The 15,779-nt window shown below is 42.8% G+C and overlaps 1 protein-coding gene across 1 annotated transcript; it reads right to left on the minus strand.

Moving 5' to 3' along the window:
- Positions 1-573: 573 nt before the first annotated feature.
- LOC145391035 (cytochrome P450 2J6-like) lies at positions 574-15,779 on the minus strand. Its single transcript, XM_080265768.1, has 11 exons — positions 15,695-15,779; positions 14,784-14,907; positions 13,697-13,827; positions 11,996-12,165; positions 11,045-11,190; positions 9,935-10,022; positions 4,930-5,050; positions 3,609-3,789; positions 2,576-2,694; positions 1,492-1,632; positions 574-801 (listed from the first exon to the last, which is right to left on the minus strand). Exons 1-11 carry the CDS (start codon positions 15,777-15,779, stop codon positions 611-613), a joined length of 1,497 nt encoding a protein of 498 aa, XP_080121894.1. The 3' UTR covers positions 574-610.

Below are 15,779 nucleotides of genomic sequence, written 5' to 3' on the forward strand. Positions count from 1 at the left end.
AACGGCTGCTGTGGAGAGCTGATTCCGCCGGGAACAGCGGTGGAGGTGTTGCCTCGGCAGGAGGTGGGCTGCGAGTGTGTGTCGCAAGTCAGTGTCAGTGTAGGGTACATACAGTAACGTCTAATATTCCTCCTGTCCTTTCCTCCTTCTATTCTTCCATCGCACTTGAACCTTGACTTTCACCACCACCAAGTGATGGTCCGATAGTCCACTCCCCCAGCCTCTTGCATCCATTACATACCTTATTCTCTCATCCACACACACATAATCAATCACTACCTTCCGTTCATTCCATTCACCACCCACCCTTCTCATAACTCGCCATGTATACCTGTGGATCATTTTGTGCATAAAGAGGGTATTGGCTATCACCAACCCCTTCCTCGCACAAATGTCCACTAGAGCTCAACCATTTTCATCCACTTCTGCAGGCACACCCCACTCACCAACTACTTCATCCACCTTCACATTCGCTAATTCTCCATTCATTTCTCCAATCAAAAACATTCTCTCATTCCTCTCAAACTTTTCCATGCATGCTTCCACATTTGCCCAAATTTAATAGGAGTCACTGGACAAAAAAGGTTATTCGTCCAGTTTCTGACACCATTCACTCCTTCTTAGTGTGGTCGTTCCTGCTGGTGGCCAAGACGGTGAAGTCTGGTGGTCGGCTGAAAACGAAATGCTTCATCCACTCCACAGGGTCATCGGATAGGCACCATGAGAACCGATGGATCAGCGTGGTGAGGAAGAGGAATAGTTCAAGCTTGGCCAGGGACTCTCCTAGACACACACGTTTGCCTGTAGAGGAACAAGAAATATTACAGTTAGCTCTTGTCGGTTATGAAGGCAAAATAAATCACTGATGAAGAGGCACCAGAAAGCCACAAGTTACGTGAAGTGGTGTAGCAGTGTTGTGTGGAAAAGGAAAAGTTCGCGTTTGGACAGGGACTCTGCTGGACACAAAGGCTTGCCTGTAGAACCAAGAGAAGTTAGCTTCGAATGAAAGAATTACGATGTGATAAACTAATTAAAGTGTTTAGGAAGAGGTGCTTAAATGTCTCCTAAACCACGAGAAACTGTCAATCAGCATGGTTAGGTGGGGGTTTGCAAGGTAGGCTGAGTTTGATTAGGTTATGTTGTGCTGGGCTTGGCTGATCTGCGTTGGACTGGGCCAAGTTTTGTTAGCTTCGGTTAGGTTAGGTGGGAAAGTGTCTCACCGAAACTGAAGGACATGAAGTGGTGTGGCTTGAAGACTGTTGTTAAAAGTGAAGTTAGATAAGTTTAGTTAAGGTTAAGTTTGATTAAGTTGGGTTAGGTTAGACTGGGCTAGTTTAGGTTAGGTTGAGTCAGTTTACAGTAGGTCTAGGTTACGTTAAGTTAGGTTACATTACGTTTAGGTTAGGCTACTTCAGGTTAGATTAGGTTTAGGTTGTTAGATTTGTTTAAATTAAGTCAAATTAGGTTATGTTGGTTTGAACATAATCTCACCGAAACCGAATGGCATAAAGTGGTCAGGTTTGAATACTTTGCCGTCGTCAGTCAGGAAGTGCTGAGGCCTGAACTTGTCCGGCGCCTCCCAGTACTTAGGATCCTTCATGCAGTGAGACAGGTTGAACCTCACCTGTGTCCCTGCAACACATCATCAGATCATCATCATCATCAACATCTCCACCACCATCATCCCCTTCATCATCATCATAACCTCCACCATCATCATAATCGTCATCATCTAGGTCTCTTTTCAAATGTTCTGTCCATATTTTTCATTTTTATTTTCAGGCTACTGTCTGACTATTGTGTTCAGACTTAGAGAAATTTTCCTAACTGGACCAATTCTCTATAGCTTCTCTGGTTTTCATTAACCCCTTCATTAAGAGAGATCTGGGTGAAGTTAAAAAAAAAAAAACTAAAAGTAACATCAGTAGATTTTAAAACAAGTAATCAGACTGAAGGTAAACAACATTAATCCCAGTGACGTCATTTTTAATTGCTTCTTACTGTTACCAGACGATTTTATTCAGCTTAGGAAAGCCCTACCGCACTGAAGAGATTTATAAAGGCTATATCTAATCCCACCAATTCTAAAAGTCTATCCTAAACCGAGTAACTTCGTCAGATGGAAAAAAAAAAAAAAAAAAAAAAACAGGGGTACGCTGAGCTGACACCTTTGGCACTACTTTATATTGCTCTGTCTCTATTTTGTTTTTTCTTTAATATCACGTAAGAGCATAAAAACAATTTCTGCAATTTTTTGTTAAAGCTGCAAAAGGACGAGGAACTTTGCAAGGGTAGGGTAAACAAAGTACAAAGGTGATCCATATAATACTTAAACTAATTCTAATGTATCGTGGAGACGGCTTAGTTAACGTTACCATTGTCTACCTTGCATAATTTTCTACCTTGCATAATCCTTTTCATGCTTTATAGTGTCTGCCTTTATGCGAACAATAGCTGTATGATTAAGTCGTAATGATATGAGTTCTCACAAAAGTAGACTGAGCCGTCCCCGGAACACACGAGATAGAAAGTACAGGTTACGGATCTCTCTCTCTCTCTTGACCCATGCACTGACCTTTCGGGATCCTGTAGCCCCCAATCTCAGCGTCGTCTATGGTCTCGTGCGGCACAGCGAAGGGGATGAGGTCTGCCACTCGCTGTACCTCGTAAATGGTGGCGGTGCAGTACGGCAGGCTGACCCCACACGGTTTTATGTCAGAACGAGAAGGAGCATTGATACAACACAACACCCGTACTCAAGTCCACCTACGACCGAACTTTTAACCCATCCCTGTGCCCTTGTCCTTTGATTGATTGCTCTAAAAAAGTAATAATAATAATACAGTAACTTCATTCTTACCTGACCATAAAGCAGTTCACCATGTCTGATCGTCCAAACTGGATAAAAAAAAATTTAAGGTGAACTTGCCCTGTGACCTTGACCTTTGATCTACTGTTTTGAATATACAGTAGAGTCAATTCATCCTTGGGTAACTTTAAACTCGTCCGCCAAGTTTAGTATAACTAAAATGAAAACTATTTAAGTTGAAGGGCTAAACACTTAACTTTCCTCTATGACCTTTACCTTCGACCGATTATGCTCAAAATTGAATCATTTCATTCTTTCCTGTTTCTTATTCCTTCCACCATGTTTCGTCAAAATCGGATTAAAGCTCTGAAATGACCTTGTCCTTGTCAAAGAGGAGGCGGTGGCTCAATCGGTAGAGAGGTGGCATGCAGTCCTATTGGACCCAGGTTCAAATCCCCACTGGGGCAGGGAACAGTTTAACAATCTGAATTTCAATAAATCAGACTACCGATCTACCAGAAGACCCCCCGACATGTCGTAAAACTCCCCCCGCTAATACCAATACACCAGTTCTGTATGAGACAGCCCAAGCATGTATTCAATATGGACGGTGGGTGTTATCGCCGAAGTGGTGACATGTAGAGGTGTGCGGTACATAGGAGGACTACTGGGCCCTGAAAGCAGGCTGTGAAGCCTATGCTCAGAGTCGGTCACATATTATATATATATATATATATATATATATATATATATATATATATATATATATATATATATATATTCTATCTCTTATTCTCACCTGTCCATTTGAGCGAGAGTGGGCAGGTCATCTGGCCCCACCACCCTGTCCAGCTCCTCCTGCATGGCCACCTGGACCTCGGGATTGCTGGCCAGTAGGTATATGGCCCACCAAAGAGTGCTGGAAGTCGTCTCACTCCCGGCAAAAAACAGCTCCAGAATGTTGGCTTTGAGATGAGCCACTGGGGAGGAAAAAGTTGCCCACCCATTAACACCTGCAGCTCAAGGAATTTATTTATTTATTTATTTTTATACCGCTCGTTTGCAACACTTCCTGGTCAGTATTTTTACCATATTCACATTCAAATATTATTAATTTTCTAGTATAACAACGCATATCTCCTGTGTGATAATTTTTACATGCGAACGAGTAACTCAGTCTGATTTTGTCACTAATTAATTATGTCGCTATTTATAACAGACTAAGAAACAGAGTCGTAGGGCGCTAGTTATCTAACAAGTTTCTTATCAGATCTCATCCAGACTTAGTGGCTGGGTTGAGGATCGGCTTTTTTTTTTTTTTTTTTACAGGTTAAAGGTCAAGGACATCTGGCAAAGTTAATTTACACAGAACTGATCCAACTTAGACCTAATTTAGTGGAAGGGTTGAAGGTAGGGCAAGAACAAAGGGAATCGATTTCGTGAGCATTCATTTGTCCTTAAGTCACCGAGAAAGACAAAAATTCGACTCCTGTGTGTCTGTGTGTGAACGAAATAATGAAACTGACTTGAACCAAACTTAGTGTATGGAATGACAGTCAGTCATAGGGGTTGACTGACTCTTGAGAACAATCGGTCAGAGGCCAAGGTCACATGGTAAGATCAGCTCAACCAGTATTTAACTTATTTAAGCCAAACTTGGTTGGAAGGCTTTATGACAAGCTAAGGATGAAAAGATTTTATTTTGAGAACATCCAGTCAAAAGTCAAAGCCAAACGGTATGGTGAAAGTCCAGTGCGTGTGTGTTGCAGTATACTGTTATCTGTTTGATGTTTGTCAGCATCTATTGTACTTGTCTGCACAATATCTCATCTGGTGTACTATCGGCAACAAAAGTAGTGTCACGTCTCTCTCCATTGACTTTGTAAGTTGGTATTGTGACTGAAGCAAACGACACCATTGACAATGCTGTGTGTCTAGTTAAGCTTATCAATGCTGGTAGATGCAGATTCATGAGGCTGGCTGCTAAAGTACATGGAAGAAAAAGCTGAAGAGGAGACAGGACATTTCTTGCTGAGTGTGTGTGAGTGTGCGTGAATGTGTGTGTGTGTGTGTGTGTGTGTGTGTGTGTGTGTGTGTGTGTGTGTGTGTGTGTGACCTACTAGACAGTGGTGTGTCCCTGCCCTCCCTCGCCGCCTCCTCCATGCCTTGCTGATACTGGCCGATGTAGCTGCCCCAGTCCGCCATGCCGCCCGTCTGTTCGGTGTACTTGGCCATCTCTCCCTGGACGGGGAAAAAAAGAAAGAGAATTAGGAAAATCTTAATGCCCTCATGAAAAAAATATAATATGATATAATATAAAAAAAAAATCGTGTGTCGTAAGTACCAGAGAGGAAAATTTTCCCTCTTTTTCCGTCTTAGTTTTCTCTGACTAATATTCATAAACAGAGAGGGGGGGGGGAGTCGGTATGTTTCTCCCTCCATACATAATTCCCTGATAATATGACGCGTAAGGGAGAAAGATGACTTTCATATCCAAAGTGTGAATTAGACGCACCGGAATTGTTGGCGACCTCTTGTTCGTGACTGTACATAAGGATGAGGAAGGGGGTAGTGTTATTTTTGGAGCTATGTATCTATCTATCTGGTTGCCTGTCTGTGTATGTATGTTCTTTTTTTTTTATGCTAAGAAGAAGAAATCAAAGGTCACGAGCCCGCAATAGCCGTTCCCTCCAAGAGAAAAAGTCAAGATTCAGGAGAGAGCCAAATTGAAGATCCGATCATTTCGAGATGCCTGGACCCACTGGGTTTGAAAGGCTGGAGATCACAGCTAGCAGGAAATACAGTCAGAGGGAGACTGTTCCAGAGCTGAACTGTTACATAAATGAAGGACTGGGAGTAACGGTCAATTCTTGCATTAGAGAGTTGGACAGAAAAGAGATGAGAGTTCGCTGCTAGACGGGTGATACGCTCCTGTCGTAGAGGTGGAGGAATGGAAGCAGACAGTGTTGAGGAGCAGTGACCATTGAAGTAGCGATAGAAAAGATATAAAGATGTAACAGTGCGGTGAAGAGACAGAGGTTGAAGGGAGCCAGTAAGAGGAGAAGAGTTAATGAGACGAGAAGCCTTTGACCCCACCCTATTGAGAGGAGCTGTATGTGGGGAGCCTCCCCACGCATGAGAGTTGTACTCTACACACAGGGGCGGATAAAACCCGTGTATAAAGTCAACAACTGTGCAGGGGTAAAGAAGGAACGGAGTCGGCTCAGCACACTTAATCTCTTGGAAGCAGATTTTACAGGAGATGATCACTCTCATCTTAAATGTCAAGACCAACTTCCTAGCCCCGGGCTCCTACGCTCCTCATGGGGCAATGAGGGATTGGATGATGGATGGGTGGATGGATGTAATATGATCTTTCCAAGATAAGTCCTGAGTGAATGAAACCCCAAGCATGTTCAAGGATGATGCAGGATTAAGCTGAATATTATTAAACATTAGTGGGTACACCTGTGAAAGGTTTTGTCGGGTATATAGGTGTAAGAAATGAGTCTTTGATGCATTAAAAACAACATAATTATTTTTACCCCAGTCAGAGATATGAGCCAAGTTAGACATTAGGTGTACCATACCCTCATCCAGTGTTTGTTGAAGTAACTGCCGAGATGGACGTTGCTGGAACCGAATGGAAAGGTGAAGGGTGGAATCATCAGCATACGAGTGGATAGGATTAGATGTACAGCTTAGAAGGTCATTGATGAATAAAAGAAAGAGAGTTGGTGATAGGACAGAGCCCTGAGGAACACCACTGTTGATAGATCTAGGAGAAGAACGATGGCCGTCTACAACAGCGGCTATAGGACGACCAGAAAGGAAGCTATAGATGAAGGCACATATAGAAGGATAGAAACCGTAAGAGGGCAGTTTGGAAATTAAAGATTTATGTCCGACTCGATCGAAAGCCTTTGAGATGTCAAGTGCAACGACAAAACTTTCGCCAAAGTCCCGAAAGGAGGATGGCCAGGAGTCTGAAAGTTAGGTAAGAAGATCGCCAGTGTAGCGTCCCTGACAGAACCCATACTGACGATCAGAAAGAAGGTTGTAATAGGAAAGATATTTTAAATTTTTTTTTATTAAGAATGGGTAGTGTGATGGTAAGGATGGAGGTTTGGAGGGTGAAGTGCTTGAAAGGGTACAGCAGGGAAGAAAGGTTGCTGATTCTTTGAAAGCAGTGATAAGAAACAGGGAAGTGAGCATGGAAGTGAAAAAGTTACTACATGACAGTATTGTGATACCAACTCTAACGTATGGAAGTGAAGCTTGGACGTTGTTGGAAGGACACAAGTCAAGAGTGAGAGCAGTGGAAATGAGTTATTTAAGAGGAGCCTGTGGAGTCACATGGAGAGACAGGCTGACGAATGAGGATATAAAGGAGCGTTGTGGTGTGGATGTGGATGTGATAGGAAGCGTTATGAGGAACACACTGAGGTGGTTTGGCCATGTGGAGAGGATGGAGGGTGAAAGACTGACGAAGAGAGTGTATGTGAGTGAGGTGGAGGGGGGAAGAGGGAGGGGGAGGCCGAGGATGAGATGGAGGGATGGGGTGGAGAGGTATATGAGAGAGGGGAGTGTGAGTTGGGAGCAGGGCAGTGAAATGGCGGGGGACAGGGCGACTTGGAGGCGATTTGTTTGTGGCCACCCCAAACGGGATTGAGGCGTCTGGCAATAGACAGATAGATAGATTAAGAATGGACTCGAAAACTTTTGAGATACAGGATGTTAAAGCAATTGGACGATAGTTAGAGGGTTGGAAATGGTCACCCTTCTTTGGGACTGGCTGAATGAGAGCAAACTTCCAGCAAGAAGGAAAGGTACAAGTTGATAGACAAAGGCGAAAGAGTTTGCCTAGGCAGTGTGTAAGCACAGAAGCACAGTTCTTGAGGACAACAGGAGGGACTCCATCAGGCCCGTATACCTTGTTAGTACTGAGGCCAGTGATGGCAGAAAATACATCAGCTGAAGAAATTTTAATTTCAGCCATGAAAAAGTCAGAAGGGGGAAGTGATGGAGGAACAGCACCTGAATCGTCTAAGGTGGAACTGGAGGAGAAATTCTGAGCGAAGAGATATGCATGCTTTATCAGTAGAAGAAATAGCTACAGAACTATCAAAGTAGAAAAGAGGAGGGAAGGATGATGAGGTAAAGTTGTTAAAAAAGTTTTTAGCAAGGTGCCAGAAGGAGCGGGAAGAATTCGAGTTGGAGAGTTGAGAGCATTTAGTACGGATGAAATTATCTGTAGCACAGCGAAGAACAGGCCGAGCACGATTCCGTGCAGACACATAAACAAGATGTGATTCAGGGGTGGGTTGGCTCCGGTACCTTTCAGAGGCCCTCTCCTTGCTGTGAACAGCATTAGAACAAGCGTGATTAAACCAAGACTTTCTTGCATTAGTGAAACGATATGAGAAAGGAATGTATGCTTCCATGCCCGAGAGAATAACCTCCGTAATGCACAAGGCACACTCAGATGGCTCCCGGCCGTGGAAGCAATAATCATTCCAGGGAAAATCAAAGAAGTACTGCTTGAGGGCCTCCCAATCTGCAGCTCCAAAGTGCCACAGACGACGTTTCTTTGGAGGGTCCACAGGCCGTACCGGAGCGATAGGACAGGTCAAGGTAATAAGGTTGAGATCGGAGAAGCCCAACGGAGAGAAAAGATTAACAGTGTAAGTAGAAGGATTAGTTGTAAGGAAGAGGTCAAGTATGTTGGAGCTCTCTCCAAGACGGTCAGGGATACGGGTAGGGTGCTGTACAAGCTATTCTAGGTCATTAAAGTTAGAAAAGATGTAGGCTTGTTCACCAGGTGGATCAGTGAAAGAAGAGGAGAGCGAAAGGTGGTGGTGAACGTTGAAATCTCCTAGAATGGAGATTTCAGAGAAAGGGGAAATGGATAGAATGTGTTCCTTCGTAGAAGTAAGATAGTTGAAGAATTTTTGATAGTCAGTAGAATTAGCGGATAAGTAAACAGCGCAGATATGTTTAGTTAGAGAATGACAGGAAAGCCTAAGCCAGAGTGTAGAGAATTCAGAAGAATCGAGTTCAGGAACGCGAAAGCAAGATATGTCGTTGCGTATATATACACAACAGCCACTTTTGGCTTTGAAATGAGTATAGAGAAAGTAGGAGGATACAGAAAAGGGTTTGCTGTCAGTTGCCTCAGACAGCTGAGTCTCAGTTAGGAAAAGAAGGTGAGGTTTAGAGGAGGAGAGGTGGTGCTCAACAGAGCGAAAGTTAGAGGGAAGGCGGCGAATGTTGCAGAAATGAAGAAGCAGTGAGTCAGACAGTGGTTCCAGGCAGCTCGAGTCGTCACTGGGAGAGGGGCGGAAGGTGGGGGCATTTATGGTCCCCCACATGGGGACTCCGAGGCTATGTGTTGTGAAGCCATGATTTGTTTTTGAACTTTAGAAAAGGAAGTGTAGTGTGTACTGTACATGTAGTTTGGTGCTGATAGTTAGAGAAACTTGTACTAGAGATCAAACTTGCCTACTGCCTGTGTTACTGAGAAACTGAAAAAGTTCAACAAAGGGGGATGGTCAGGAACTAGTCTCGAGGGCTGATGAAACGGGAGCTCCATCTACAAGTGTCTTTATCTATGTACCTGTTTATCTATCTATGTATGTTTAAGTGCGCGTCAACACGTGCTCAAACAAGTGTTGGCAACATGTAAGCAACACAGTAACGAACACACCGCAAACATATTGGGAACAGCAGCGTCCAGATCATGCTGGCATCATGAAGTCTCAGCTGCCTGGTATGGACACACTTATCCAATCGCCTCTGCTGCCAGTTTTCGAAGCTGCAATGAAACATGTTTGCACACACCTGTTCAAATACTGCTCCAAACATGTTCCTGAACATGTTGCCAGCTGTGTTGCCAACATGTGTTTGAGCACACGTGTGGATGCGCACTAACTGTCCGTCGCCAGACTCCTTAATCCCGTAAAGGAGTGACCACAAACAAACTGCTTCCATGTCACCCTGCCCTCCACCACGCTGCCCTGCCTCTAACTCACAACATATTCATACACCTCTCCACCCCATCCCTCCACTTCATCCTCAGTTTCCCCATCCTTCGTCTTCCCTTCTAGCTAGGTTTTGCAACGTTACCTCAATGAAGACTAGTAGATCTTGCATATATCCTTGTGTTTTCTGGATGATGTCCAAGTTTGGGAAGAATTTCTTGACCCACGAAAGTCTGGAAGAAGAAGATAAAGGTTTGGAGCAATGTCTGTCGACTGCACGACGGACATTCACCTATAATTCGACTCCGCGGCACTGATGAGGAGCCTACATGTGGTGGCAGTATGCGCCCTGGGTGGAGCAGTTGTGACGTTCACGTGGGGAACCAGACCTCCTATTTCCCCGCAACTCGCCGTGAAAAAAACCCTGCTCCAACCCTGGTGACGCGCTGTGTACCACAAAAGGGGCGCCGGATCCCGACATAGTGTAGGCCTATACACTACACCGTACCTGGAGAACGACCTCACAGAGGGAGCTAATTATCTATGGTCGACGGGTGTACTTGGCCAGACAGACAGTGATTAAAGTACAACGACGACTCCGATGATTTCTATTATATTTTAGTCTGAATACTGCCACTTGTCTTTATATCAACTGGCATTTGCTGTGAAATCCACAGACATAACTAAGTATGTGTTCTCGTTGGCATTGGAGGCTTCGTAGAGCCATTTTCTTAGTGACTTATAATTCTTATTACACCTTCATTTGTCAGTTGTTATTTAAGAATATTGAATATCCATGTACTGTAGATGGCCGCAGTAACATTCAAGAGAATAAAAAGGTGCTATGTGTAAATAGCTTGGGAAAAGGTACTACGAAGCCTTATATGCAATGTTGAATTCAGCTCTATTAAATACACATGCTTTGCATAGTTCCATATCTAAAAACCGAATGAAAATGCATTTGTGTTATGACTCGTATGAGAAAAAACAAACTAACCTCCAAAAGTGCTTGGCCAAGCGTATCAGCACTTATCGCAAAGCAAGGTGGAGTGTCCTGAGGTTCTGTAACATCTTTTTAACCTCATATTTTCATTTTGCTTATTTTCCATAGTAGTGAAGATGATTACCGAAGACTACACCTAACTCCTCCAGTTCGAAATATCTCTACTGATCTTAATGAAATCATCTACATAGAACAAAATAATTTCGATATAACAGAGGGTATACTATAGCTAATCGTCGTCCCATCACTTACCGTAATGCAGGGTGGAATGGATTAAATGCCTGTAACATCTTGTTCATTTTGTCCACCAGTTCCTGAAGCTTGGCATCGCTGTGGCTGAACCTACTGCCAATTACGATAGCCCAGAGCACGTTAACGATACTTCGGTTGAACAGGAGCTGAGGATATAAGACATATTGTCGTTAACGATATTTCTGTTGAACGTGAGCTGCTGGAAGGTGGATATTTATGTTAACGACAGTTCTTTTGAACATCAACTGTTTGAAGAGGAAAGATGTTGTTTTCAAATTTTTAACATAATGACGTCCTCTGTTGTGTCAAGTTATCTCTGGAAGATTTTTTAATAAGCAGTTTTATGCAGCCTGTGGGAGTTTTAAGAGAGTAACAATCGTCTGAGGTAACAATAATTAAATACAAATGCCTCCCTCTGGCTAAAGGAGTGGTATCATTTTGTGAATCTTATTCCAGGCCAACTAACTTACCCGTAATCGATCTTCTTTCTGATACGCGACCAAAATAATAGAACGTTGAAAAAACAAATCTAGCCAACTCACTCCCATACTTTAAAAAAGGCTGACTGGGGGTGGGGGTACGACAAGGAGTGATATTGTTAACTCAGGCTCATTTAATCCCAATGGCGATATTCTTCTGGTACCGACTAGAATACTCGAACCGAGAACAACAGGAAATGTGTTACAAATCTTTCTGAGAATATCAATATCGTATTCTGAGTGGCATTGGAGATTTCGCAACACCTCTTCCTTTGCTATTTATTATGCACATTACATTGTAGCTTCCTCTTGTGTGTTGTAAACCATGTCGAATTAAAACATAATATATAGTACGACAATGATAAGGATTAAAAATAAAGTGGTAACGGAGGGGTAGTACAAAACATCCTATTCCATCTACAAAACGATTCGAACTTCTACAGTTCGTGTCAGCCCAAGCCAACTAACTTACCCCAATATCGATCTTCTTTCCCTGATTACGTTTGAAATACTCCAGCAGCTCCTCCAGTTCGTTCTGCATGATGGGCTCCAGCGTCTGTCTTCCTAATCCCAGATCCTTTAACGTCCTAAGGGTAAAACGACGTTGGTTCTTCCACACCTCACCACTCGCGGTCAAGATACCTGCAGGAGGACTGAATGATTAAGGCGTTTATCATAAACGTACAGAATTAGCAGATCTGTCCTTTCGTAACTATGATTATCCGTCCCCGCCCCGGAGGGGCTCAGGGACATGTATTGTTTTCATTCGGTTTGTCTGTTTATCTGCCTGTCTGTCTGTTAACAACTTTACGCTATAACGACTGGTGCGATTTGTACTAAGATTACCAGGATAATGGGCTTTGACATTGTGATCACCTGATTAAATTTTGGGCTAAATTGGGCCAAGGCCCAGGCTGTAGGCCCAGAAAATGTAAAAAAAAAAAAAAAAAAAAAAAAAGAGTGGGGGTGGGGGCGAGGGATGCGTTAAAATTGCTTTATTTTCATAACTCCTTTCATACTCGTCATATCGACATGTAAGCAAAACCTAAAGGTGATTCTTTCACACCTACATCCTATAACATGCATCATTACATCACGGGGTCACTCCTCCAGTTAGCGGAAGAGGGGTCAATGTCAGGTGGGTCTGGTGGGTCTAAAATATCAAATGGGCATAAATTTGTAAATTTTCACCCGATATAGTCCAACTCTGGTATGTGACATCTTTGACTAGATATTCTGTTGTGTTTAAGCCGCAGCACTAAAATGACTGCCGGGGATGGGTTTGCTGTGCCTCGGCACCGCTTCTTGTTCTTGTTTTTTTCGCCTAACGTAACAAGGCCACTCCGAAATCTTCAATACTGAGTCGTTCTTGCTTGATACTCGATAACATGATCCTTGGTTATGAAGTAGGAATGAGTCTCCTTGATTACTATACTCTTTTTACTCTAACTTGGCCTAAAATTGCCATCTCGCCACCTTGAATACTTGATTAATACTAGAATAGGGTACTAGTCACGAAAGAATGCTGCGGGAAAAAAGTGGAGCTGAAGTATTGTCTTTTCCCGCCACTGAGGTATGTGACATTATTTGCAGAAGGACCAAAACTTGGGCCAAACTAGAGTAAAAGGAATACAGTTAAATCGACCCTCCAATCTGACTACGCTTGGCCATCAACTGAACTGAGAGGGTTAGGGATTATTGCCAGGGTACAGCAAACGCGCTGTAGTATCAGTAGTCAGTCAAGAATAATTAAGAAGAACCTTTTATCACTGACATATGAAGCTTCGTTGCATCTTTTCCCAGTGATTTATTTTGAATTTTACACAACACCATCCTCTTGTATGTTAATTATCTCGTTTAACCATCGACATAATTTTGAATCACTGACATAGAAGGTAATAAAGAGGCGTAATATGCAGAATAAATCGCTAAGGAAGAGGTGCTACGAAGGCTCCTGTGTCACAAGTCGTTTTCTGAGTGACATTATGTTTCGTAGGCCTTTTTTTCTTAGGGAGTTATTATAGTTTTTGCATTTTGATATCCTCTTTTTGTACCATTTTACACATTTTTAGTACCTGGATATTTTACATCAACAATGCAGGAGTTGATAATGAGCTGCAGAACGTAGAATAAGTCGCAGAAGAAGAGGGGGTATGTAATCCTGTCGACTCACCAAGCTGTGTGGACGTGTTTCCCGTGAGGATCTTGTCTCTGTTGCTGAATATTATAGGGGCAGTGCGTCCTGAGAATGGTGGGTCGGCTAGGGCTGTCTTCATGAGGCCTGGGTCGTTGATAACCACGCCCCTGAAAATAATAACAAAGACGGTTTCTGTGTAGCCTGAAACTTTAGAGGAAATAAAGAATTCAAGCTCTTTCCTGTGTCCTTCTCCTACCCAACATTTCTACTAGTCGTAATGGATCATATTGAAAAGAAGAAGAAGTATACGGTACCTCAATAAGAAAGTGATATTTATTAAGATGTGGAGAGTGGAAAAATTACACCCTATATTCAAAGTGGAAGAACTGCATCCCGTATTAAAAAGGTGGAAGAATTACTCCCCATATTGAAAGTGGAAGAATTACATGCCATATTAAAAGTGAAAGATTTACACCTCATTTTAAAAATTGGAAGAATTACACCCCATATTAAAATGCGGAAGAATAACACCCCATAAGGAAGTGTTATTTATTAGGATATTGAAAAGTGGAAGAAATATTCAGTCAGTATTACCCTAAATATTACAGAGTAGAGAATAATTAATGAAGGTAATATCTAACCCATTCAGTTCGTGAAAATTTTTCTAAGCAAAATAGCTTGAATATTTTTTTTTTTAAACAAGGAAAAAGGAACTAAAGGCCATGAGTCCACAAATTGTTCCCTCCAACAAAAACAAAAACAAGATGACAGAAAGCCAAATTGTAGATCCGTTCATTTCGAGATGCCTGGACACACTGCGTTTGAAAGCCTAGAGATCATAGGCAGTAGGAAATACAAACAGAGGGAGACAGTTCCAGAGTTGACTTGTTGCATACATGAAGGACTAGGAGTAACGGTTAACTCTTGCGTTAGAGTTTTGGACAGAAAAAGGATGGGAGTTTGTTACTAGACTGGTGCTGCGATCCCGCCGTAGTGATGACCTACGTATCAGTCATTCAATCAGTCAGTCACTACCCATCTATCTGTCTATCTATCTACCAACCTATCTACTTACCTACCTACCTATCTCCATACTCCCCTTCCACAATTGTAACTCCCTCACCATTTATTGAAGACCTGGTAACTGAATATCTCCCCGTAAGTCTTCCTGTAGTTACTGAAAGCCACCTTATGCGTCTTAAACAGGATGTAGATGACGTTGCCTAAGAAGGGGAGCGAAATGGGGCCTGAAAATGAAGGTAAAGATCGAGTTAGATTTCCGTCCGGATTTTAAGTGATATTGGAAGCTTCGTATCACCGTCTTTCTAGCGATTTATTTATTAGTAGAGGAATAGAGGGTGTGGATGCTGCTGCCTAAGAAGGGGAGCGAGATGAGGCCTGGATAGGAAGGTAGAGATCGAGTTAGTTCGGATTCTAGGTGGCACAGGCAGCTTCTTAGCTTCTTCCTTCTGGCGATATATCTGGAGGATGTAGATGATGTTGCCTTAGAAGGAACGCGAAATAGGTCCTGGAAATGAAGGTGGAGACTGAATTAAAGTTGGTTTCGTATTTTAAGGCCCGTATTCTAGTCGGGTTAGGAGGCTCCCTAGCACTTCTTCCTAAGCGATTTATTTTTAGACATGTGTCGTTAATAATCGTCTGTACGCTATTTATGCAGAGTATGGTGATATTGAAAGGATTTATATAACACAGAAGAGGACAGCAACGTGTACTACGCAAAGTAAATCGCTTAGGAAATGGTGTTAAGGAGCTTCTTTAACCGAACAGAACACGGGCCTAGGTGACTGGTTTCGTAACACCACATGCAAGAAATGTGTTTTAAACAAGTAGTGAAGAAAGATTTATACATAGATATTAAAAGCACACTCGTCACTTCTTTGCAGTAGGTTTACCGGATAACAGGTTCATGTCATACAGAAATGATTCAAGTTAATTTCTGTTGTCGACTGTACATGTAACTCAGAATGGGAACCTCTGGGTTATAGAATTGAAAGAGACGTAAAGATGACTCACCTGGCGGGAAGTTTGGTGGTCTGGCATTGGCCCAGAGCATCAGGGCAGCCACCACCACCACCACCAGGACGATTGTCAGCCACAT

This window comes from Coenobita brevimanus, chromosome 16, assembly GCF_032717465.1.
Source record: "Coenobita brevimanus isolate Jiangsu-jjx chromosome 16, ASM3271746v2, whole genome shotgun sequence".
Taxonomy (NCBI): Eukaryota; Metazoa; Arthropoda; class Malacostraca; order Decapoda; family Coenobitidae; genus Coenobita; species Coenobita brevimanus.